Below are 24,144 nucleotides of genomic sequence, written 5' to 3' on the forward strand. Positions count from 1 at the left end.
ACAAATAATATGTGAAGTTGATGTTGGGAACGAAAAACGAAAGTGGCGGTGAGTACGTTGAGAAAATGAATTTGTTAGACATTAATATATATTATTATTAGAGATGTATAAATGGTTTACTATTATTATTGGTTCGAGAGAAAATACAAAATGGAGAAAAATACAAAATGGCGATTGTTACTAATTACGAAATGAGAATTTAGTTATAATTTTTGCAATTTCAAAATGTGAGTTTTACAATTTTGAAGAGAAAATATTAAATATGCTCATATACAGAACTTCCTGTTTTATTTTGTTCTAAGAACCTACCTACTTAAGTAATATGTACCTACACAAGTACCTACGCACGCATGTCATGGTTTACCAATACTACATAATAATTCCGTAACACTTTCGAATTCAATTTTCTGATAAGATCACGTGGGCAATATGAAATTTGGTAAATAGAGAATATGGCCATGTAATAATGTAGGAACGATCACAGGCTAATTATATTCTAGGCCACGAACGATTGTTCCCGTGGACGTCAAAATTGCCATTTGAACGCCAAGAACACTACAACAAGTCTTCGTTACTAGTCGCGCCCACAGCGCCAAGGACAATGGGGTAAATCCAATTGTTAGATTTTGCGATTTTGTTATCAAGTAAAGGTAATAGGGTAGATATTTCCTAAGGGCCACTTGCACCATTCACTAACCCAGGGTTAACCGGTTAAACCTAGAGTTACCATGGTTATTAATACAATTTTACACTGGGCTAGCGCCATTTGCACCATTCCACTAGCTAGGAGTTAACCGGTTAAACCTAGAGTTACCACGGTTACCAATACAATTTGACACTGGGTTAACGGTTTAACCGGTTAACCCTGGGTTAGCGGGATGGTGCAAGTGGCGCTAAGAGGATCGAATGGATTTATCCGAATTGTTATGGCGGACGCTGTCAAAGTAACCTTGACACTTTGAAGTAAGGTTTACATTAGCTCGCTTGCGCTCGTTACCTTAGCGTATTAAGTGTTATTTTTATTCAAGACGTAAAGCGTTTTTAAACTAATTTGAAAGGTTAATAATTGTTCTCAAGTCAACCATAGACATAAAATTGAGAATAAAAAAATAATTCAAATTCTTATGCTCTCGTGCTTATTGAAGCTTACAAGACAAATAAAACAAAATACGAACGCTATAGAATGTATACCAAGCTAAGCTAATACATAGTTATTTCTGGTAGTTTCTCGCCGGGCAGCCGGATTCGCGTGCGGGGGCGGATAGGCGGGCGATCCAGGAACGGGCTCTTGCGCTCCTCGCCCATCATCTCCGAGGTGGCGTTCACGATGAAATCGATGTTGCCAACATCGGCCACGTACGAGAACATTGCGGGGAACCGCTGCGTGCCGCATCTGGAATTCGATTGTTATTTAATCTTTTCGACGCCGTGTCAAACACAAAAGCTGTCGGACGCCACGTCACCGAAGTGTCAAAACTGAAATTGAACTATGGACATGCACGTAGGTCTATAATTATGGATAGTATAGAAAGGATGCCAATCTCTTATGGCAGAATTCAATTCAATTCAATTCAATTTTCTTTATTTCAATTTAGGCATTAATATAATGCACCTATGAAAGTCAAAAAAGTACAGTTGTTGTTGCAAAAGTGACCGCTTTCAGCTTTAAATAATAGTTCCTAATCTCTCCGGTGGCGCTAGTTAGGCTCTGGGACATGAGTATAACATGAACCATATAAGGCAACAAATAACCCGACCAAATTACGTAGGTTGTTTTTGGTGTATGGTGGCGCCGCCTAATTACTGTTTTTTGATAGACACTTTTCATATATAGAGATTTGGCTCCTTTATATAGTCTCCATGTCTATAATGTTGCTCTGTGGTCTGTCGCTGATTAATCCGTCTTTGGCGTTGGACCTGCGGTGCCGATATATCCGTGTCGTGGCGTCCAAAAGGTTAATCTTTTCGACGTCACTGACTTGATATAAAGTCACTGGCTGGCCTTTTGCCAATTTTGGCGTCCCCCCTTAGACGGCGCCCGGGGCACTTGCCCCCTCTGCAGGTGGTCCTGCCACAGATACATCTGCGAGTGATACTACAAATTTACCTAGGGTCATTGCGCTAGTTTCCGTCCATGCTCTAGTTTTCGTTCACTTGACAGATTAGCAAATAATATATTTGATTTTTAATTTGCTACTGGAGAAATATCATTTATATGTAGATAGATATATTGGACATTAAGGATTGCAATAAGTCGAAATTTGTCCACCAATGCAGGTTTACCTATTCAATTTTCGTCAAGTGGACGAAAACTAAAGCTGGACGAAAATTTTAAATATTCACCGCATCGTGCAAGACTTGATTCTTTCGGAACACCGGTCTCTCGCACTAAACCAACTGAGCTACCGAAGAAAGGTCGTAAGTTTGAGCAAAGATAGATATAACCTTTGGTTTGAGTCTTGTCCAAAGCTGCGTTTTTTTTTTACGTGTTACGTTATTAATCGGATAAAAGTTTTCTGCCAAACTTACAACTTCCGGAGGCCCCAGGACGCCAAGCCCCAGAGGACGCCGTCGCTCACCGCTGGTGCGCCGGTGTCACGCTAAATAAAATCAAAAAATCAACAACATAAGATCAATATGGTTAAATGTGGCTCCGCTGGCCTTCATATTGGGCCTGTTTACGCATTTTAGTATTTATTGCGAGATCATACATTTGCCACTAAACGCGAGTAGCAAATGTATGAACTTGCGATAAACACTAATAAGAATTAGAATAAGAATAAGAAAACATTTATTGCCACACAACAAAAGAGAAATTACAAGAATATTTTTACAAATAACATTAAAATTTGGCATGCGCGACAAAAGGAACGGGCTCAGCATATGCGCAGCAATAAACGTGTAAACGGGCCCGGTAATCTAACTGATTCATATCCATAACAAATCTAGATCATATTCATAACCTATTATTATGTACAATCAGAATACGCTACCAAATTACTGTAGATTGCGCGCTTTAAAATGCGCGAACCTTACATGAGGTGCGCTAACTATGCTTGCGCATTCACTAATAGATTTGCCGTCGTTTATCAAAATAAGTATACTTATTCAACCGGCTTAAATAGAAGTTAGCTTATACCACAGATTTAATATATATATATATGGTATATTTATATCTGTGGCTTATACGGTCTTTCGTCGTGCGCAAAGCCACACTTTTATGACACACACAAGTGTGGCTACAAAGCGATCGACGCGGATCAGACGAAAGCTACTAGTCTGCAACGATTTTGATAGCACACGCAGTGCAAGTGTTATTTTTACGTCAGAATTTCATAGAAGTTTGACGTTTAAAATAACACTTAGGTACACTGCGTGTGCTATCAAAATCGTTGCAGACTTATCTTGGTCTGACCCTATGTTCATGTTCAATAAGTAACCCTTTAGCTGATAGCCTAATAGTTATGTTAGTCTTGCTTAGTTACAGTCAGGTTCGCTTGTTTACCACTAGTTAAAAATATAATAAAGTGGCGAAGGCTCACGGTGCAGGGCGCGCGGCGTCCGATCTGCTCAAGGCAGAAGAAGCTGTCGTGGAGGGGAACGCCGAACCGTTTGGTGATCTCCGCGCACTTGGCCTCTGGTATCATCCGCATGTACAGCACCTGCAGCGTCAGCCGCAGCCTGCTGAACACGCCGTCGCGCTGGATAAGTGATAGTCAACGTTATTCACAAGTAAATAGGGTATAGTCACGTGAGGAGCACCGGGGTAAGAGGTAAGACACTAAACATGTATTTGAACATGGCATTCTTAAGAAACCTACGTTACGAATTGTTCAGTATGGTTGAGGCTATTTATGCTCATAGAGATGAACTCAGATACGGATAACACATTATTGTATTGTTTCATTACGTAATTACTTATGATCTAGAACAAGCATATGCTACTACGGTGGCCTGTGGCCCATTGTTACGGCGTGTGGTCCACGACAGATTAAAATTTTGAAAACAATATTTACCGCTGCCACCATATATGAAGCGGGGACCAATGGGAATGATTCATATGAATGCACCTATTCCCATTTATGCCCGGCGGAAACGAAATAGGTATAAGGTGCGTTGGGGTACGATTAAACGGGTTTTTTATGAGGGGTAAAACAAAAAATCGTCCGTATGCCGTAGCATTACGGGGGCGACTTTTCATCTTATCTCGTATGAAAAAACCCTTTTAAACTTACTCCAACGCACCTTACACCAGAAATCATACCCACACCAGCTTTATTTATTTTTAGGGTTCCGTACCCAAAGGGCAAAAACGGGACCCTATTACTAAGACTCCGCTGTCCGTCTGTCCGTCTGTCCGTCCGTCTGTCCGTCTGTCTGTCACCAGGCTGTATCTCATGAACCGTGATAACTAGACAGTTGAAATTTTCACAGATGATGTATTTCTGTTGCCGCTATAACAACAAATACTAAAAACAAAATAATATAAATATTTAAATGGGGCTCCCATACAACAAATGTGATTTTTTTGTTGTTTTTTTCCGTAATGGTACGGAACCCTTCGTGCTCGAGTCCGACTCGCACTTGGCCGGTTTGAATCGGTTTGAATTAAATGGGGCTCCCATACAACAAACGCGATTTTTTTGTTGTTTTTTTCCGTAATGGTACGGAACCCTTCGTGCTCGAGTCCGACTCGCACTTGGCCGGTTTATTAATCTTAGCGGCATAATAGTTACGATCAACAACTTTTGTTTTGTCAGAACCAGAAATTTGACCAGTATTCTGCATTCTGCCGGGAATATACCTAATTGTCCTCATAATGGTTACAGTTACCCTTTCAGCGCCATAGCTGGTGACCCAAACGTCATCGAACGGAGGTATCATCGCTTTGTTGGGCAGATCCACCGCGTGAACAGCGTCTGAGAACCTGTATACGAAGAAACGAATGAAAGAGGAAATCGTTTTATTAATTTGTTAAAGCTACCTATTTTATAATTTGGGCACTTCGAGCAACGCTGGCTCCCTACACGTACGAAGCCGGTGTTCGAAGTCTGCTATACATATTTGTAGGGTTCCGTACCCAAAGGGTAAAAACGGGACCCTTATACTAAGACTTCGCTGTCCGTCCGTCCGTCTGTCACCACACTTGCACAGTTTGTGCTATGAAAATGGCTGCCAAGTTAACTTGGTCTGACTCTAGGTTCCCTGCGTATTTGTTTGTATGTTTGCTTCAAATCTTGTAACTTAAACTTATAAACTTCCTGATATAACACTTTAAACTCTCGCGTTTTGAACACATAAATATTTAATTACACAAACGGGGAACCTTTAATTCAATGGTAAAAATACATACATACATACATACACACATATAATCACGCCTATTTCCCGAAGGGGTAGGCAGAGACCACGGATTTCCACTTGCTACGATCCTGACATACCTCTTTCGCTTCCTTCACTTTCATAACATTCCCCATACACGCTCGCCGGTTTAGGGTGCTCTTGACCTGGCCTTTCTTCAGGATGTTTAATGGTAAAAATAATGAAATTTAATCGCGGTAGACCCGTTCGTGTAATTAAATATGACTTCCTGATATCTTATGAAGTTGAAACGGGGTCCCTTTGTTTGACATAAATATTGAAAGTCATAATGTAATGAATGATTATCATATCATTAGTCATAATTCTGAAACCGTTAACTTTTTAGGATTTTTTTCTCAGTTTATCCTATAATATAAACAAACCTAACCTAACCTAGGTTAGGTTTGTTTTATACATCAATCCTGAAAAGTTACGCGTTTCTGAGAAAAACCAAATTATGACTAACGATAATGTGGACAAACAATACATTATGACTTAAAACTATATGGGAAACAATAGAGACCCAGTTGAAACTTGACCAATGTATGGTCTGACTAAATAAAAGTGCGTATAAAGAGTTCTCACTCGGCGCCGTCGACTGGACAGAAACGGCTTTGGACAGAGTAGCATGGCGGTCTTTGGTATCGGAGGCCAAGATCCACTTCGGGTCGTCGCGCCACAGCAGTAAGTATAAAGAGTTCTCACCTGAGTTGCCTGTCCAATAACGCCAACGCAATATCGTTCTCAGGCACCTTGCGTATGCTCCAGTTGGGGTGTTTCCTCACCTCGGCAATGTACGCTATCTGTCCTCCCGTGTCGATGCTTATTGCGCCAGCGCGGATTTTCATCCGACTTACAGCTTTTGACCTAATTTAGATTGAGTTCCTAGATTTTAATATCAGAATAATGGGATACAATTGATGGTCAAGCGATCACTGTAGGTAACTGCAACCGATTTCTAAAAGGTTTTTTAACATTAACGGAAGGCTTTAATAATACTTAGTAGGTTCATTGAAAAATGGGGCGGTGCGTGCGGCCGAAATTGTTAACGATTGCCAATAGAAAATCTGATGCCCGATGCCCGAAGGAATTACTCGAGTTTACAATTGTAATCTTGCCCGTGTTACACGCTATGATATCATCACACTAATTTTTAAGCCAAATAAATATTTAATACGGTAAAAATTGCAGATATTCATTTCACCTGGAATTTTCCGCACTATTTGCATTCGTAAGCGACAGTGGCAGTAAATACAGAGTAGTAGATGCCATGAGAGTTGATAATATTTAAATATAATATGAGGTTAAGACATGAAACTTAAGCTTGAATATTAAGATCACAGATCGCCGTACGACGTTTTAGTATTTTAATCTCGGCAACTGTAATTCCAGTTGCTTTTTAACCCAGAAATGTACGGAAACGTCAGTCAAGTTATTTAAAGTAATTATAATTGAATGGGGGACATAATTACTAATTATGTCCCCCATTCAATTAGGGAACCAAATCATCAAATCAAATTATTTCATGAAATATTTTTTGATTTGTGTTTTTTGAGTACCTAGGTCACACTACTATATATAAATTAAAAACTGGAATAGATAACATACACAAAAGAAAAATCGAACCCGCGTCTTCAGCTTAAGTTACGCGGCTAACCCCGATTCCCGCCTCGCCCACCGGTGGACTTGGTCACTTTTTCTTTAGTGTATGCTATCTACTTATTTCAGTTTATAATTAATTATGTGACTACTTAAAAACACAAATCAAAAAATATTTCATAAAATTATTTGATTTGTTCCCTAGTTGCATAGATGGCAGCACCATCTCTTTCGCTATACTGTAATCCAGTAAAGGATTTGCAAGCACCCACTGCTCGCTCTTAGAGTTGGCCAAAGACACTCTCAAGGGAATCAAAATTTATAGGGTACTTCCCGTTGACCTAGAACTATGAAATTTAGCAAGTAATATCGTCTTACACTACAAGTACCTACAGGAAAAAATCTCAACACTAAATATGTAAAAAAAACAATAATTATCTACATTTGTACGGGACCCTCGGTGGGCGAGTCCGACTCGCACTGGTTTTTACCTAGCAGTGACTTACTTCCAAAAGCAGTTGGCGGTGGATATGATGAGCTGCGGGTTGAGGATAGCGCCGGAGCACCAGTGCGCGTTGTCTTTCTGGATCGACACCATGTAAGGGTAGTCCACGGGATTGGCGTCGCGCGCGGAGATCAGTCGCCGACTCGCCACCGGCCGGCGCGCTGAGCAAATTACCAGGGTTACAATGAAAACAACATTTAAATTTTGAGCATTTATTGACTGCTTATAATTTATGGTTTACCTTTGGGATTACGTTTGGACGGAGCACGGCGTTTTGCCTTGGCCTTTCCAATTTGCTTGCCAGCGTGTCCTTTCAGGGAGTGTACTTGCTTAGTATTGGCAGCTTTTTCCTTAGGTACTTTGTCATTACCCGCTTTTAGCTTGGGTGCTTTGTCATTCCCAGCTTTTACCTTCGATGCTTTGTCATTGATAGATTTTTCCTTGGGCGCTTTGTCATTTCCAGATTTTGCTTTCGGCGCTTTGTCATTGCCAGTTTTTTCCTTGGTTTTTTTGTCATTGCCAGCCTTTTCCTTGAGGGCTTTGTCATTTTCGGCCTTTTCCTTGAGCGTTTTGTCATTGTCAGCTATTTCTTTAGGCGCTTTATCATTACCGGCTCTCAAGACGCGAGACCTGGGCTTGCGTTTACGCATACGACGTTTACGGTTCAAATTTTTCTTTCCGAAAGTCCGAAGAAGTCGCGCAGGCTTTCCTACACGACCCTGTCTTGCGGCCTTATTCGATTGTCCTCGTCTTTCTGCTCGGAATTTAGCTGAAACCTTGGAGTTCTTTGCTACCCCTGACCTACGAGCGAGAGATGCGTTTTTTGGGGTATTGGCGACGGTTGGTAAATTTTCCTTGGGTTTGGATGCTTCAGTTTTTTGAGTATCGCTCACTTTTGTCGTGACTTCGGAATTCGATTCGTTGGCACCCCTCTTACTCCTCCGTAAATCTTTGAAATATGGAAGTTTCTTGACCCTGCTCTTGAGGGCTCCATTGAAATCAAGTGGGAACCAATTGCTGTGCCCCGGGAGAGAGTCGATCGCCTTTTGTTTGGCCGGCCATTGGCGTACCGGTGGTGGGAACCTCGTGAATGATTTGTCTTGGTCCTTTTTTTTGTAAAAAGACCCTGAATTAATTACTTTAATGTTATCTCGATCAGGGTGGACTTTTTTCGGATACGACTTGTATATAATTGTTGCGGCATCGTCCGAAAAGGCGACATTTTGTAAATTATAAATTATTAATAACAGGAACAATGTCTTCATTGTTCAGATTTGAAAGCAGATATTGGAACAGAAATTGAAATCATACTGTTGTGATAAGTTTATAGCATTTTGTAATGAAATTTATCGATAAGGTTCTTACTAACTTTATACTTTTAATTTGTTTTTATAAGTATTGCTTTGCCCCCTGTCGATAGCAAAAGTTATTGCAGAATATATTTTATGGATATAAGTAAAGTTTTGAAATATATAAAAATGTTCACGTGTATAAAGAAAACTTGTAACATAATGCAAACTTGTATTTATTTACTGCACTTTTTTCCTAAATATATTATAATTTTAATAACTGTTTTATGTAGGTATATTATAAGAGGAACAATCGACTAAATAGGTATTTACTTCAGTGAGATGTCGAAACTTTTGATATCCTAGTAGCCTAGTAGGTATAATGAATGTCCAAAACTTGAACACAAGACCAATTCTTAACCAAATGGGATCTTATTTTTACACTATTATCATAGAAAATTTTAAATAGAGGCGGATTGTCTAAGTAAATTATGTAGCCACAGTAAATTTACTGCCATCTTTCGACAAAAGATTAAAACTTAGAACGCCATGTTTTTTTTTAACTTATTCTTTCACTAACAGGTATGTGTTACTTAATTTGTTAAATATCAAAAAGTAACGCCATTTACTCGAAGCCAGGCCAAAGGTATGGTGCAATCTTTTCGAGCGATGGCGCTATACCTTTGGCCTACTGTCGAGTAGATGGCGTTACTTTTTGATATTTAACTTTAATACATATCGTGAAAGAATAAGTATCAAAGTCAAATGGCGTTCTAAAAGTTTTAATCTTCTGTCGAAAGATGGCAGTAAATGTACGTTGGCTAGATAATTTACCATGGCAGTAGTGTATAGAGTATACACTATTCTCTTTGCTATTTTACAGAACATAGCTGTGTTTAGTATTGAACTGTTATTATAATTGGTACTTAGGTATTAAAAGATTCACAACAACCGTAGTATTGCGAGTGTACGGAGTAGTACATGTCTGTAATTATCATCTATTCTTTGGTGTTCCTACTCTTATCGGGGTTGATAGTCCAATTTGACAAATGTGGCTTTTCCTTGATAAGGCCGGGTTAACCGTAAAAGTTAGCAGACGGCGCCGCCAGCTTTGGCAGGATTTTTAGTTTAATTTCAAAGCCGCATGTCCTCTAGTCCTTAACGGCGAGTTTCTTGAAAGTGGCGAGCTGCGTGGCGAGTTGGTGCAGGATGGTCTTGCCGCGCGGTGTGTCGGGCGGCAGCGCGCGGGAGAGCCGCACCACCCGCCCGCATTCCTGGACCAGGTATTCCAGCTCATTTTCAATGTGGCTTCCGTCACCTGTTTAGAAAAATCAAGTTCAATCGAGTTTTATCTATCTGTATAAGATTGTCCCCAAACACTTACTTATTAGGTTCCGTACCCAAAGGGTAAAAACGGGACCCTATTACTAAGTCTATCCGTCTGTCTGTCGGTCTGTCACCAGGAGTCGTAGCACGGTACGCTTATCACCATGCCTGTCACGTTCTAACAAGTATGTGAGTGCGAAAGTGACGGACTTAGTGATAGGGGAAACCATGCTGCGCGGGCAGGCTATCATGAACCGTGATAGCTAGACAGTCGAAATTTTCACAGATGATGTATTTTTGTTGCAGCTATAACAACAAATACTAAAAACAAAATAAAATAAATATTTAAGTGGGGCTCCCATACAACAAACGTGATTTTTTTGCCGTTTCTTGCGTAATGGTACAGAACCCTTCGTGCGCGAGTCCGACTCGCACTTGGCCGGTTTTTTCACATAGTTTGTATGGGAAGGTGAAATTCAGCCGAGCTTGCCGGGGACTTAACCTGAGAAAGAGGGGGATCGTGGCATGTTGGGGAGAACACCTGGGAAATGTTATTTATCATCTTTTTAATAAAGGTTGATTCCTGAGGAAGATCTATGCGGGCTGTACACACTCGTCGAGAGACCCCGAGACAGGCCGAGAACGAGTGTGTACAACCGACATGCATTAACTAAGAACTAAGGTTTACCTTCGCCTAGTCGCGCGGTGGGCTGTAGACACTTGTTGGCGAGCCGGGCCAGCTGCGCGCGCTCCGAGCTCAGAGCCTCGTCCAAGTCAAACAGCTCCAGCGGTGGAGGAGGGGGCTCGCGGAACGTCGGAGGAAATACCTATGAAAGAGGATCAAACGTGAGGATTCTTGAGATTGAAATGCTGCTTCAGGCTTCAAATAAATTGAAGCGTAGATACTACTTACTACTTGAGTGTTATATAATAGGGTATTTGACAATTTTTATTAATAGTATCAGTCGATCAGGGTTGTCAGGTTTGTATGGGACTAATGGGACCCATTGTCTTAAAGCAATACAAAAGTCACAAATGATGTTCAAAGTCTGGCACCCGCACTTTACTGACGAAACGCTTCTAACAAAATGGCAATACATCGTGACGTCACCATGTAACGTCGCTAATGTCGCTATTGCTATGAAGCCGTTTCGATGTATGGAAGACAAGAAAATTGCGACTTTGTCGGTGTAATATTGCGTTTATAAATAAAATCGTAAATAAACGTACCCAGTTGGTAAAATACAAGGCCTCCTCAAAATCATAGAAGTAATCAATAAGGCTAAAGCTATATTCTATACAATGGCCATCCTTGTATGACGTGTAGTCGAAGGAACCGGTTACATAATAGATAGACTACGAGTACCTAGTATGTGTCTGGTTTTTGTCTTACCGCTAGTTGTAGTGGCGGGAAAGGTGTCTCGAACTGCGGGGCTATAAGCCGCAGTGCTTCGTGTTTGACTCCTAGCGCATCATACAACCCTAGTACTTCGGGTACTGAAACACAGAGACGCACCGGCTCAATTACACTGTGATATGTGAGGGTTCAACCCACCAAACACCTTATTATTACATCAACGAGTACACCTATTATACTTATGTATTATGACGGATATAAGGATCAAATCCTATCGATTAAGGCCCACTTGCACCATCCCACTAACCCGGCGTTAACCGGTTAAACCTGGAGTTACCATGGTTACCAGTAGAATTTGACACTGCGTTAACGGATTAACCGGTTAACCCCGGGTTAGTGGGTATGGCAAGTGGCCAGGCCAGGTTAATTAGGATAGTTAGCAGTAGTACCTACCTACCAAATGTGCAATACAGAATATTTTATCAGCCATGCTTCGTGAGGTGAATACCTATATCTTAAACCGTTAAAGCTGGATATCGGACCAACACAGAAATCGCTACACTGTAAAAGTGTAGCGATTTCTGTTGGGGTTTTCAGAAAAAATGGTACCATTTACTTTTTTTCGAAAAACCATTAACTTTTGGGTTATTTAGACTCAGAATCACGAGTACTATTGAATGAGACAAAGAAAAAAAAATGTCCCCAGTTTTTCATACAAATTTTGGGTGTCAGTTTTGTAACGGTTCATACAAAATGTATGTGAAAATGCGTTACAAAACTGTCATTTTTGGGGACATATATTTTTTTAAATCGATATTCCTGATTCTGAGTAGAAATAACCCAAAAGTTAATGGATTTTCGAAAAAAAGTAAATAGTACACCTTTAAGTTAAAAAGGCCCTTTTAAATTTTGGCTAAGGTCAAAGATTCCTATGGGACTGCAAATCGTGTCGACGTGCAGATGAATAATCTGCAACTGCATACTCACGGCGAGCGAGGTTAAGCGAGAACAGGCGCCAGGAGAAGAGCGCGTGCGGGTGCAGCGGGGTGAGGCGGGGCGGCGGCGCCGTGGCCGGCTCCGGTAGCGGGACGGACGAGAGCCACATTGTGTCGCCGATTGTGCGGTACTCATTGACCTGCCAAACAGATATTTCAGTGGCATGTTTTTATCTATATCATTAAAAACTTTCGCGTTTTGAACACTTATTAATACACCTTGAGTAGAACTCACCACGCAAGTCCAGTCTCTACTAGCTGTCTCTAGTCAGGGACTCGATAGATACGTGTGGATAGACAGAACATGCAAAGGAGACGAGCCGATGTCGTGTCACGTGAATTGCGATTTTACAGGCAGTCATGCCAGCGTAGGGTAATTCAGATGAACCTAAATAATCGCGCACTGTGCGGCTGCGGTTTAAAAGGAAGTATCAACATCGGACGTTTCAGGTGTGGAATGAGTTCCCTGTCGAGTTTCACTCGAGGGGCTGCAGTATGGGGTTCTTCTAAAAAGGAGTGTACAGTTTTCCAAAGGGTCGGCAACGTGCATGTAACACCCCTTGCCTCTGTTAAGTGTGACTCACGTCGGGGTCCTCAACATCCACGGGGTTGAGGTGCAGGTCGGCGATCCCGCCGAGGTGATCGAAGATCTTCTCCCGGATGAGGTCGTTGCACTCGCTCTCCAGGTATTGGTCGGCGAAGAAGTGGCCCGCACCGATCACGAATAACTTTCCTGCAGATACATAGACTGTGTTGTTATGATGTGCTTCTATGGCAAGTTAGAAATATTTGAGCGAAATTGTAGAGAGAACTTAAGGCCTAGGAACATCAGTTATTTAACCCAAAATACCAGGGTTAAATAACTGTTCTGGGACCAGAAGTCCCCATATATACTACTTAGCTGTGCCCGCAAGTAAGCACACTTAGATTTACACTGTGATGTTCCCCCTTAAATTATGTTGCCTATGTCCAACCCAACGCCCGTAGTAAACGTCGCTGTTGGACAAAATGGCTGCCGCCGGCCCCTTCACCGTCAGCGTGGCGCCGTAAGAGTACACAGTTTGGTGGCGCCGACTTCACTAAATGAAATAAATTATAACGATAGAGCCTTAATCATCACCTCCACTCTTCTCAGAAGTGTATAGTGCTGCGATGGGCCTCTTCACCGGGTAGCACACGGCGCTGCTGGATAAAATGGCCGCCGTGGCGCCGACTTTACTAAATGAAATAGATTATAACGATAGAGCCTTAACCATCACCTCCACTCTTCTCAGAAGTGTATAGCGCTGCGATGGGCCTCTTTACCGGGTAGCACACGTCGCTGCTGGACAAAATGGCCGCCGCCGGCCGCTTCACCGTAAGCGTGGCGCCGTACGGGTACACGAAGTTGGGCGTCGCCGGCTCTTCACTGCAAATAAAAGTACAGAATAAGAATGATGTAGATGATGAATGGTGTGGATTTGTATCGTTCACCCTGATTGGATCATGCAAAATAAAGCAACGGTCGTGCGTAAGATGCACGCCAATCAGCAAGATGTCAAGGTCGTATCAAAACCTGATGAAAACCATAACAAGTCGTTAAATCTAAATCGGGCTCCAGATCAGATGATCAATTTCTTATCTCATCTCGGTTTTCGTTATCTTACCTGCTCAGAACTGTTAAGAAGAATAAATATAAAACTAGACAAAATTCTGCCTTGGGTGAGACTTGAACTCACGGCCTCTGAATCGATACTCCAGCGCTCTGCCAACTGAGCCACCAAGACCTCATCCATAGTCAGCAAATCTTCACACTATATGGGTCTAGGGGACCCTAGCGACATCTACCATGAGCGTTACACTTCTTAAACGGCCACCGAGGTTCCAAGTCATATTGGAAATTCACCAGTTACGATGTGCTAGCTATTCTAAATTAATACCACTTTTAAATTTATTCTGAGCTTAATAGCATCGTTCGCAGACATTTTGGTAAAACCGAAAATATCAATTTAATTTTTAAGTGACACTTTAGAACATCTAAACATCTAAAGTTCTATATAAGCATACCCTGGCGAGAAATTTAGGCCATTTCACATATTTTGTGTAGTTATATGGTATTTTTACTATTGTCTAGTTTTCTGTGACAAATGTTTATTGTACATACCGTTTAGTACCTAGCACAAATTCAGTAGGTATATACTTAAGTATACGGGTTAAACTAAACTTTCTTAAGTTAATTATAGAAACGTTCAAAAAAATTAATATTATAAAGTACCTATAAGATCACTTGAGAAATGCTCAAACTCCTCCTGAGATTTGTAAACTACAGCATCCATACTAGGAGGCCATAGTTTACAAGAACTGTTTAACCTAGCTAGACGTTCGTTTATCAGTATACAAAGTCTCCTATTACGCACACTTGCAAGTAAAAAACTGATAGGTCCAATGGATGTTTAAATGCGTAGTGTTAAAATGTTTGGTGAACGGCTAGGTACCAAGGCTACAGAGCTTACAGAAAGTCGTCTGATTCGCTTGCGTAGTTGGGCATCTTCATAATCTGCTTGGCGACGGCGCGGTTTAAGATACCGCTCGAGATGTGACATTCCTTCGGGTGGTAGAACTTGTGATATTTCGCTCGAACCACGCAATCTAAATAAACATACAAACATAATAAAAATAAACGTACTGAAAAACTTACTTATTCACTGTATTCATATTTTTATTCAATTTCATTATTTATAAGATTAGGAATAAGAAAACATTTATTGCCACACAACAAGAGAGAAATTACGGGAATATATTTACAAATAACATAAAAAATTGGCATGCGCGACAAAAGGAACGGGCTCAGCATATGGTGCGCTAGCCACTTCATTAGGAATAATAGGAATTGACCGCACAGCGCTGATTTTCAGTCCGCCCCCTTACTGAACCACATTGATACGAGTATGTGCGCGGGATATTATTTTTACAGATAGATATATATATACCATTTGTCATTCAGGTACCTAACGCATTTTTAAGCTAAGTTCAAATTATCTCCTATATTATTTTCTATATTAAGTACTATATAATACTACATATCATCATATGCAGAAATATATATCTATTAGGCATCTAATTCCCATAGATACCTTACAGATTAACATAATATTAGATAAACAAACCAACCATTATTCACAACGATCCCGTACTCCTCCAAGAAAAAGTTAATATTCGTGTTCATACGCTCCTCCCCGCCGTCGGTCATCGCCACAAGCACCGAGTCTCCCCGCTCCACCACGCCCTTCAGGCACGCCAGCTCGTCATCTGTGAACACGTTCTGCGGCCCTGGTACCACTAGGATTTTCACGTCTTGCAGAATGTTGGGGGAGAGCTCCTCGCGATTTCTGAAATGCCAGTATGTTAAACTTTTACACAGATATATAAGAAGTTATTTTACGACCCTGGTACTGTCTACATACGTGTAGCTCGCTAGCTGGTTTTAGTATTGCAGAATGTTGGTGGAAACCTCTTTATGGTTTCTGAAATGTTAGTACGTTTGCATACGTCACGTGGTAGCCGAGTTTTCTAGAGAGTTAAGTAACGGATAAGGAACAGGCACAGGCACAGGCGATAGTTTAGAAAAACCTGCCTTTGTAAAAATAAAAAATACGCCTATAGTTCTTTACCTACTGTAAACTAGAAAAATTGTAATCCTTAAAAATTATAGGGAGTCACCTACTACCTATTTGTAACGAAGACCATTGCGATGAGCCCAAACACGATAACTGTTATTCATTGGATGTCCAATAGAGATATCTAACCGGACTGATTTACAATCCGGCCGAATCTGGCCGAATTTTGGCCTCAATACGGCCGGATCCGGTAGGACCGGATCCGGATTGGTATAAGGATACGATTAGAAGTATTAGAACAAATTAAATTATTTTCAGAAAATATCTTAATTTGTTTTTATTTCAAGTAGAAACACTACTATAATTATAAATTATAAACTGAAATAAATGTCATATACTAAGAAACATGAACCAAGGTCTCCAGTGCTCCAGACATGGAGTGGCTGGCTGGTTGGTATAAGGATATTGAAGTTAATTAAATTACATATTTAGATTTTACCGGATCCGCCGGACTGGATTGCAACCCCTAAATAGCAAGTGTTTATTTTTTGGAATTTTTAGTCGGTTCGATTCCCGGGCGAGCCAAGCGCGAATATTAAAAAATCTTTGAACACAGTTTTGGTTATTTTTATAAATAAAAGAATGTTTCCTTTAAGTAAAATAAGCTAACTTAAGGTTTTAAGGCACTTTCCCTCCAGGGCCCATCATTTTTTTCCACACTGTATACCTAGGTTATACGTACAAATACACTAGACATATGTGGCCTCACAGGATATCTCCGCTCGACGCTGTGTTTCTGGTGCTTTTGGTCTAGGATCTAAAACAAGTCTAGACTTTACCGCGATCTATCTCCTAGGTCGTCTGCGCTTCTAGTCGTTCCGCTCCCGTCTGTCCTAGGTCGTTACCGGCCCGCGAGTAACCTAGGCGACGCGCGAACACTAGACTAGACAAACAGGTTTCAGTGACCGCTTGAGATTCCTGACGTGCTAGTACTTTTAGTCTAAGATCCAGAAAATCTAGACTTTCAGCTCTATGTTTTAGTTTGTCTGTGAAAATGGTCTATTTATTTATTTATAGTTTATTAATTTTAAAGACAAGACTTTTTTCTAGCATTTTACGACTAGTATAAGTAGGTACGCATATTTAATTATACGAACGGGTCTACCGCGATTTAACTCCATTGTTTTTGCCTTAAATTCCGACGTATAATTTAATTATTAAAGATAAAGATAAAGATAAAAAATGTTTTTATTGCACAGAACGAATACAATTGTAGTACATAGTAAGTACATATCACAAATTAAATTGACATTCGGAGGTTCCAGGAGTCCCCGCACTAGGCTAGGCCTGTATCGCGGGAGACCAGATGTACATTTTTATGTCATGCGAGTTAACTAGAATAATATTTTTACAATTGAGGACAAAAATGAAATTCAGGTTTATATACCTGGATTAAGAATTTTTACAATTGAGGACAAAAATGAGATTCAGGTTTATATACCTGGAATAAGATAAATACAATTTCTGTTATTAGTTATTACATTATTGCTATTAAATTTGTTTCATTATTGCTATTAATTATTGGTTTATCCCGTTCGTATGATTAAATATGTGTTAAAAACGCGAGAGTTAGAGAGTGGTTTTAAGAACGTTTAAATACTGGGTCGGCTTTGGTGCTATATATATATATATGCAAAGATTTGGTAAGTTTTTTTCCATTTTTAGGGTTCCGTACCCAAAGGGTAAAAAAAGGACCCTATTACTAAGACTCCGCTGTCCGTCTGTCTGTCTGTCACCAGGCTGTATCTCATGAACCGTGATAGCTAGACAGTTGAAATTTACACAGATGATGTATTTCTGTTGCCGCTATAATAACAAATACTAAAACAGAATAATAAAAATATTTAAATGGGGCTCCTATACAACATACGTGATTTTTTTGCTGTTTTTTTCCGTAATGGTACGAAACCCTTCGTGCGCGAGTCCAACTCGCACTTAGCCGGTTTTTTTAATACCTAACAAGCATACGGCCCGCCTGATGGTAGGCAGTTACCGTAGCCTATGGACGCCTGCAACATCAGAGATATTACATGCGCGTTGCCGAGCCTTTAAAAACCTGTACACTCCTTTTTTGAAGAACCCCATACTGTAGCCCCTCGGGAAAACTTTGGCACGGAGCTCATTCCACAGCCGAAGCGTCCGCGGGAGGAAATTCCTCTTAAACCGCACAGTACGCGACCATTTAGGTTCTAGAGTGTGAGGATGAACACCCTGATGACGGCGAGTGGTGCGGTGATAGAAAGCGGCCGTTGGCAATTGGCATCATGTCAAACAATTCTTCAGAGCACAGCCCATTGTACAAGCGGTAGAACACACACAGGGAGGCAAAGTCTCTCCTTAGACACCGCTTGTGAGTTTGGGATCGTCGACGATTCGTACAGCGTGCCTTTGGACTGAGTCGAAGGGTCCAAGCTGGCATCCAGGTGCTCCTGCCCAAAGGTGACAGCAGTACTCATATGGGCTCTGACTTAACACTTGTTTTTAAACACGCATAGAAAAAAAAATTGTATTTTATACAATCGTGATATAATAGAGAGCTTTTCATCGAGTACCGTATTCAGGCTACGAAGCTTGATGAGTGGCCTAATGAAGGTACGAAATTGAAAAGCTTGATTATATCACTATTGTATACAATCAATAACCCCTCTATACTATCTATTCTCTTTGGTGAGTTTGACCAGGGAGGCAACACGTCGAACGTGGTTCGCGGTAGGCCCTCGAGAATGTGCTGGGTAGTTTGATATTTTCCTATTCATGGTTGATAATGATAATTAAGCGATTTCCGTCCATGTTGTCCTATAAATTTTACGGAAACCGAAAAAAATCGCTTTAGGTCGTCTGACCGTGGATCCACGTTCCGGCAGTATAACGGGAGTTCGCGGATCCGTTCCGGATTCGAAAAGTTAAGAATTGGGAGGTTTAATAAATAAGTACTTAAAATAATAATAGGTGACTTACATCATTACTTTCCATGTCGACTTGAGTTTTCTGTGCAGCAGCTTATAGTTCTCATTTATCTTGAATATCTCGTTCTTGGATACGTCGAATAAAATAGTATTTACTGTGGTCTTCATTATAATAGTTTTCACAACAGTGTTCCGCCACAAGAATCGACATATGTTGTTGTTGACATCCTATGTTGCTTGGCAACCGCTCGCTGACAGTTATGACAAACCGGTCAATTCGAACAACGTGATAATTACTAGATACGAAAACAATACGAGATCTAATAGATACGTTATAGTTTAGTTCTCAACTAGTTATCTTTTGTAGTTCGATTCGAGAAACCAATTGTCATTTCACGCTACAATTATTGTGACGTTTTGGGATATCCATTTTATGTCGAAGTAATAATTAAAAAAAAATTAAATCGTTTAAGAGGACATTCGACATCGCGGAAATGTCAAATTTGGTACAATGCCTCAAGGGCGTATTTTAGATTTGTTAGTTATTAATTTCGTTTACGTAGTACCACTGTATCCACCGTGTTTTTTTAAGGTTACTGAGGTGAGTTAGTTTGACAATTCCGACATTACCTACTTTTCTTTCATTATGTGTCACACTAACTTTTACGTAACTCTAAAGGACCTTTTCCAATGCAATATTAATTTATTTTGTATGAAAAATGAAAAAAATATTTTTTTTCGAATTTTACAAAAAGCGATATACCAGGTAGCTTCTATTAATGTACCAAGCAACGTGTCGAATTTAACGGAAATCAAATAAACACGGTGTATATCTTGTATGTACCTATAAATAAAGAGTTTTACTAATTTGACATGACTTTTTTAAATATCGTTTCTGTTTCATATCTAGTGGATATCTAGATGATTGTTCGAATTGGCCCGATAGTGCTCACTCCATGTGGTTTTGTTACTAAAAAGACTATTATTTTCGTAGTTTACATCTAGCGTCAAGTAGCGGAACTATCAGTACTGCTGACCGGTTGCTGCTGGTCAAACGTTTGAGCCATGGAGACTATATAAAGGAGCCAAATCTCTATGTATGAAAAGTGTCCATCAAAAAACAGTAATTAGGCGGCGCCACCATACACCGAAATACTACCAAAAACCTACGTAATTTGGTCGGGTTATTTGTTTGTTCATGTTATACTCATGTCCCAGAGCCTAACTAGCGCCACCGGAGGGATTAGGAACTATTATTTAAAGCTGAAATCGGTCACTTTTGCAACAATTCTGCCATAAGAGATTGGCATCCTTTTCTATACCATCCATATTCACAACTAGCACTTTATAAAATAAATAAAATACTTCATTTTGTGAAATAATATATTTTTATTTACAACTCGAATAATAATAACTTTCGAATTAAATTTAATATATCTAGTATAAGCCTGGGTCATTTTAATTCTAAAATTAAACTATGTTATTTACAAATGACGAATTTTCCTAGTTTAAGATATTGCTAACTTCTGTATCAACTGCTTACTGAAATAACGAAACATAATAGGCAGTTCAAAATATTGCTAGAAAAATAGTAAACGGCATTATGTGTTCGTTTGTAGAAGTAGGTAGTCAGACCAAGCTAAGCTGGCAGCGATTTTGGTAGACCAGACGGTGCAGGTGTTAAGTAAACGTCATAGTCATAGAAGTTTGACCACAGAATAAATAATAATATTAAATCATTTTACGGTTTCGACTCACTTGTTAAATTCAAGTAATAGTATTATCGGTGTACTTCCTTTTTGGCTTTCACTTGGCAAACAACTTTTCGCCAAAGTTTCATTTGGCAAACCAATCGTTGGCATAACCTTGCTTCGCAACCATTTCATTTCCCAACCCCATACTTGCGAAATGAAAATGACGTACTAGGTTGGGTTAGGTTAGGTTGGATTATGTAAATTTGCGAAATGAAATTTCGCCCAACTAAAAATATGGGATAAATAGTTTGGGAACTGAAAGTTTGTCAAGTAATTTTCGCCGAAACATCAGTAAACCAGTATTATCATACAGAACGGCCACGCACCGCCCCGCCCCGATTCGAATCACCTCGCCCCGCGACAGCAGATTGACGAGCTTTTGGCGAACGCTGTTCGGTTTAGCAACTTACTCACACAATAACGCATGACGCGTGTACAGACGTGCCGTTCACACATAGAAACGAAAATGATTTTTGATGTATGGCGTGTTCGCCCTGTGGTTTGACGTTAAAAAAACACTTGAACAACCTGGGCTATCATATCGCAGCCAAGTTTGCTTGGTATGACTAGATAAATGTTTCTCAAAAAGTACTATACAACAGGTTGTCTGTTTAAACTCAGTAGAAATATGTATTTGCAGTTTGGGCAACCAACCACGTCATTTTAAAGTAGCCGAGAGAATCATACCTCATTGTTATGCTAGTAAAAGTTATTATTACCATCTAGTTATACTCGGGAACATATTTTTATTCTTAGAATTTGCACCTCTTCTACAATTAATAACTATGCTGTTGCCTTCCTAAGGAAGCTGTGTTAGCTACTTTAAAACTGACGTGGATGGCAGTCCAAAGTTTGTATTTATAATTATTAATTTATTAAATAGCAATAACAACGAATAACTACTCAGAGCAAAGATCGCATAAAATTAGACCTCGAACTTCGTTGTTTGTAAAATAATCGATGCAAATATTATTCACGGTGAAAGATGCACTATTCCCATTTACCAGGAGCGCATAGCTTGGCAGATGTTGATTGCATTTTTGCAACAGAGATTTACAGTGACATCAGAAACCAGAAAATAATAATCAATTCAATGCGTCAAAAGCGAAGATGGTATATTTTTCAACGTTAGCGAGACATCGATCGTAATTCTGGTCAAAACAGAGTCAAAAGATGACGGACACATTTTTAAAATTTGAAGCAAATTGCTACTACTTATAGATATGCAAGGATTCACTGAGCCGTCAGTTTAAAGGCACAAGATGGAACCCGGCGACGTGTCGCGACTTCAAACACATCGCGGCGACACGACTGGTTTCTATGTATTTCTATGAAATACCATTCGAAGTCAGCGACCCGAAGTCAACGACGCGTCGCCGAGAAACGTGTCGCCCGACCGCAAATCAGTATTACCTCTCACACACTCGGAACCAACTGCCGCTACTGTTCTGCAGTTGCGACACGTCGCCGGGTTCTAACTCGTACCTTAAGGGACGGATTTTAGCTCCGCACCGCTTTACGAGATGACAATTCGCTGTGCCCTCATCAACGCAATTTTGTAGTTTGAATGGAAGTCATTATTCCCTGGTCTCCGGCAACATCAAAACAACACCTCAGAAACAGTACTTACAAGTCTAAATTCTCAAACATTTCCTACTTTCAATAAAATAGAGCTCTGTACAAATAATAGAATATAAACTTACTAAATAGGAATGGACTCGCAGTTCTCTTTCGAGAAATCTACAGTTTTAATAAATATATACAAAAAAATGTTTAAAATTTATTTTTATAAGTTTTTGAGCTGACTTTGAGCTTTTAAAACTAAATAATATCTAGCATAGTGACCGCAATACTCCGAAACTAGAAATAATAATGTACTTATGACTGAAGTCGCGGTCACTGCTTATATGACATATGATATGATAGTAATCGTTTTTTACAAAATTATAAGATTTTATAGCTGTCTTTACAACGTACTTGTTCTTAGTTTCTTAATATGTAAATACTATAAATAAAACATTTTTGGTACAGTGAAATAATTTAATTTTCGTACCATTTTGTACCCTGTCACAGTGACAATCAATATGAAAGTCGCTAGGGACCTCATACTATTGTCAATGTGACATGGTACGAATACGAAATGGTACGGAAATTAAATGCCTACACCGTACACACAATACTTGGCGTTTATGTAAACAAGCAATCCAAAAAGTTGCATGACGTAGGTAGTGGGTATATTCGCCGCTTGACCGCTCAGATATATCTGATGGCGACTGTGTACGTATGCTGTTGTTTAAATTTCTAGTAGTTACCTATACAATCGGTATCAGAACCTTTTGAATAGTATGCGAATAGTGCAGCGAACTTTCATAAGAAACCGACATTTAACAGTTTCTAGAATTTAACTGAGTCATACCGGCTTTAGTTCGGCTACCTTTCCACTGAGTCGGAGATGAGTGGAGATGAGAGACGTGCGGGAATTAACTAATATCATTGGTCGTAATCCAAAATCAAACTTGAGTGCAAATTAGAGAATTTTAAACCTAAATGGACTTACTTGCTTTGCATATTCGTAAAATGTCCACATAGTTTCTGCAATGTCACGTAGCTCGTATACTAGGCGCGCAGAAACAACAAGCGCGTAACGATAGAATGAACCTCCGCCATATACTCAATTATTTCCTTATAATTTTGTAACTTGCGTACCAGGCACACAGAAATTATAAGAAGTCCTCGCGAAGGTATTAGAGTGGCTAGACAAAGTTCGGGACATCCCAAATTCATGGCCTTCATTTTATGTTTCATCATGCTTGTTTCGTCATGCTCGTTCTTGTTTCTCCGTATTTTCTACACGATATACGAATCTTGAATACCAGGCTCACATGACTAGTAAGAAACCCGGTTCAAGTCGTAACGCGAAAGAGTCCGAGTCATACGACTCGGAGACTCGTTAGAGGTTATATTGCCGTTCTTGAGACATCTATTCCATGCTGCATAAAGTTTTCTTCATATTCAGACGTATCTCGAGTACCAGGCTCACACAGCTCATAAGGAAGCAGTTCTAAACACATAGCTAAAGTGAATGTTATCTAAGTTCCTGCCAAATCGGTGACACATTTTCCTCATATCTAAACGTATCGTGTACCAGGCGCGCACAAATCATAAGAAGCCCATGTCGAGCGCGTTGTAGAGCGCCGCGATGTCGGAGTGGGAGGAGACGCGCCAGAAGGGGTAGTTCTTGGCCTTGGCTGCCGCCTCCTCGTCCTGCCCGTCGCCGACCACCACGTAGGTGCAGCGCTCGCCGAAACGTTGCTTGATCTTCTCGAAGCAGGTTTCTTTGCCTGAAAATAAAGTCGATTAAATTAGAACATATAAAGCAAATTTCGTAGAATTAGC

The 24,144-nt window shown here is 40.1% G+C and overlaps 3 protein-coding genes across 3 annotated transcripts in view; all 3 read right to left on the reverse strand.

Annotated features, from left to right (window-relative positions):
* Positions 1 to 1,171: 1,171 nt before the first annotated feature.
* LOC134750935 (uncharacterized) lies at positions 1,172 to 8,823 on the reverse strand. The gene is made up of 7 exons (XM_063686189.1): positions 7,707 to 8,823; positions 7,467 to 7,626; positions 6,067 to 6,228; positions 4,834 to 4,927; positions 3,543 to 3,701; positions 2,530 to 2,600; positions 1,172 to 1,393 (listed from the first exon to the last, which is right to left on the reverse strand). Exons 1-7 carry the CDS (start codon positions 8,728 to 8,730, stop codon positions 1,201 to 1,203), a joined length of 1,863 nt encoding a protein of 620 aa, XP_063542259.1. The 5' UTR covers positions 8,731 to 8,823; the 3' UTR covers positions 1,172 to 1,200.
* A 1,049-nt stretch (positions 8,824 to 9,872) lies between these two features.
* On the reverse strand, positions 9,873 to 19,233 carry LOC134750832 (intraflagellar transport protein 52 homolog). Its single transcript, XM_063686066.1, has 9 exons — positions 19,047 to 19,233; positions 15,583 to 15,800; positions 14,925 to 15,060; positions 13,692 to 13,840; positions 13,017 to 13,165; positions 12,425 to 12,572; positions 11,474 to 11,577; positions 10,769 to 10,907; positions 9,873 to 10,072 (listed from the first exon to the last, which is right to left on the reverse strand). The coding sequence occupies exons 1-9, from the start codon at positions 19,160 to 19,162 to the stop codon at positions 9,906 to 9,908; spliced, it is 1,326 nt and encodes a 441-aa protein (XP_063542136.1). The 5' UTR covers positions 19,163 to 19,233; the 3' UTR covers positions 9,873 to 9,905.
* Positions 19,234 to 20,359: 1,126 nt separating this feature from the next.
* The window catches only part of LOC134751055 (eyes absent homolog 2), a 53,584-nt gene continuing 49,799 nt past the window's right edge, over positions 20,360 to 24,144 (reverse strand). Inside the window, exon 15 of the mRNA XM_063686395.1 lies at positions 20,360 to 24,089. Within this exon, the coding sequence (XP_063542465.1) occupies positions 23,908 to 24,089 (182 nt within the window). The 3' untranslated portion in view covers positions 20,360 to 23,907. The remainder of the gene's footprint in view (positions 24,090 to 24,144) is intronic.

The sequence above is a fragment of the Cydia strobilella genome, chromosome 21, assembly GCF_947568885.1.
Source record: "Cydia strobilella chromosome 21, ilCydStro3.1, whole genome shotgun sequence".
Lineage (NCBI taxonomy): Eukaryota > Metazoa > Arthropoda > Insecta > Lepidoptera > Tortricidae > Cydia > Cydia strobilella.

Coding starts and splice junctions, on each gene's coding strand:
- LOC134750935 (XM_063686189.1), bottom strand. CDS start 8,730: ATGAAGACATTGTTCCTGTTATTAATAATTTATAATTTACAAAATGTC. Junction 3,702..4,833: donor CCAGCTATGGCGCTGAAAGG/GTAACTGTAACC, acceptor TCACTTATCCAG/CGCGACGGCGTGTTCAGCAG. Junction 2,601..3,542: donor GACGCCGCGCGCCCTGCACC/GTGAGCCTTCGC, acceptor GATTTTATTTAG/CGTGACACCGGCGCACCAGC.
- LOC134750832 (XM_063686066.1), bottom strand. CDS start 19,162: ATGAAGACCACAGTAAATACTATTTTATTCGACGTATCCAAGAACGAG. Junction 13,841..14,924: donor AGCGAATCAGACGACTTTCT/GTAAGCTCTGTA, acceptor TTTTATTTGCAG/TGAAGAGCCGGCGACGCCCA. Junction 11,578..12,424: donor CTCGCTTAACCTCGCTCGCC/GTGAGTATGCAG, acceptor TCTGTGTTTCAG/TACCCGAAGTACTAGGGTTG.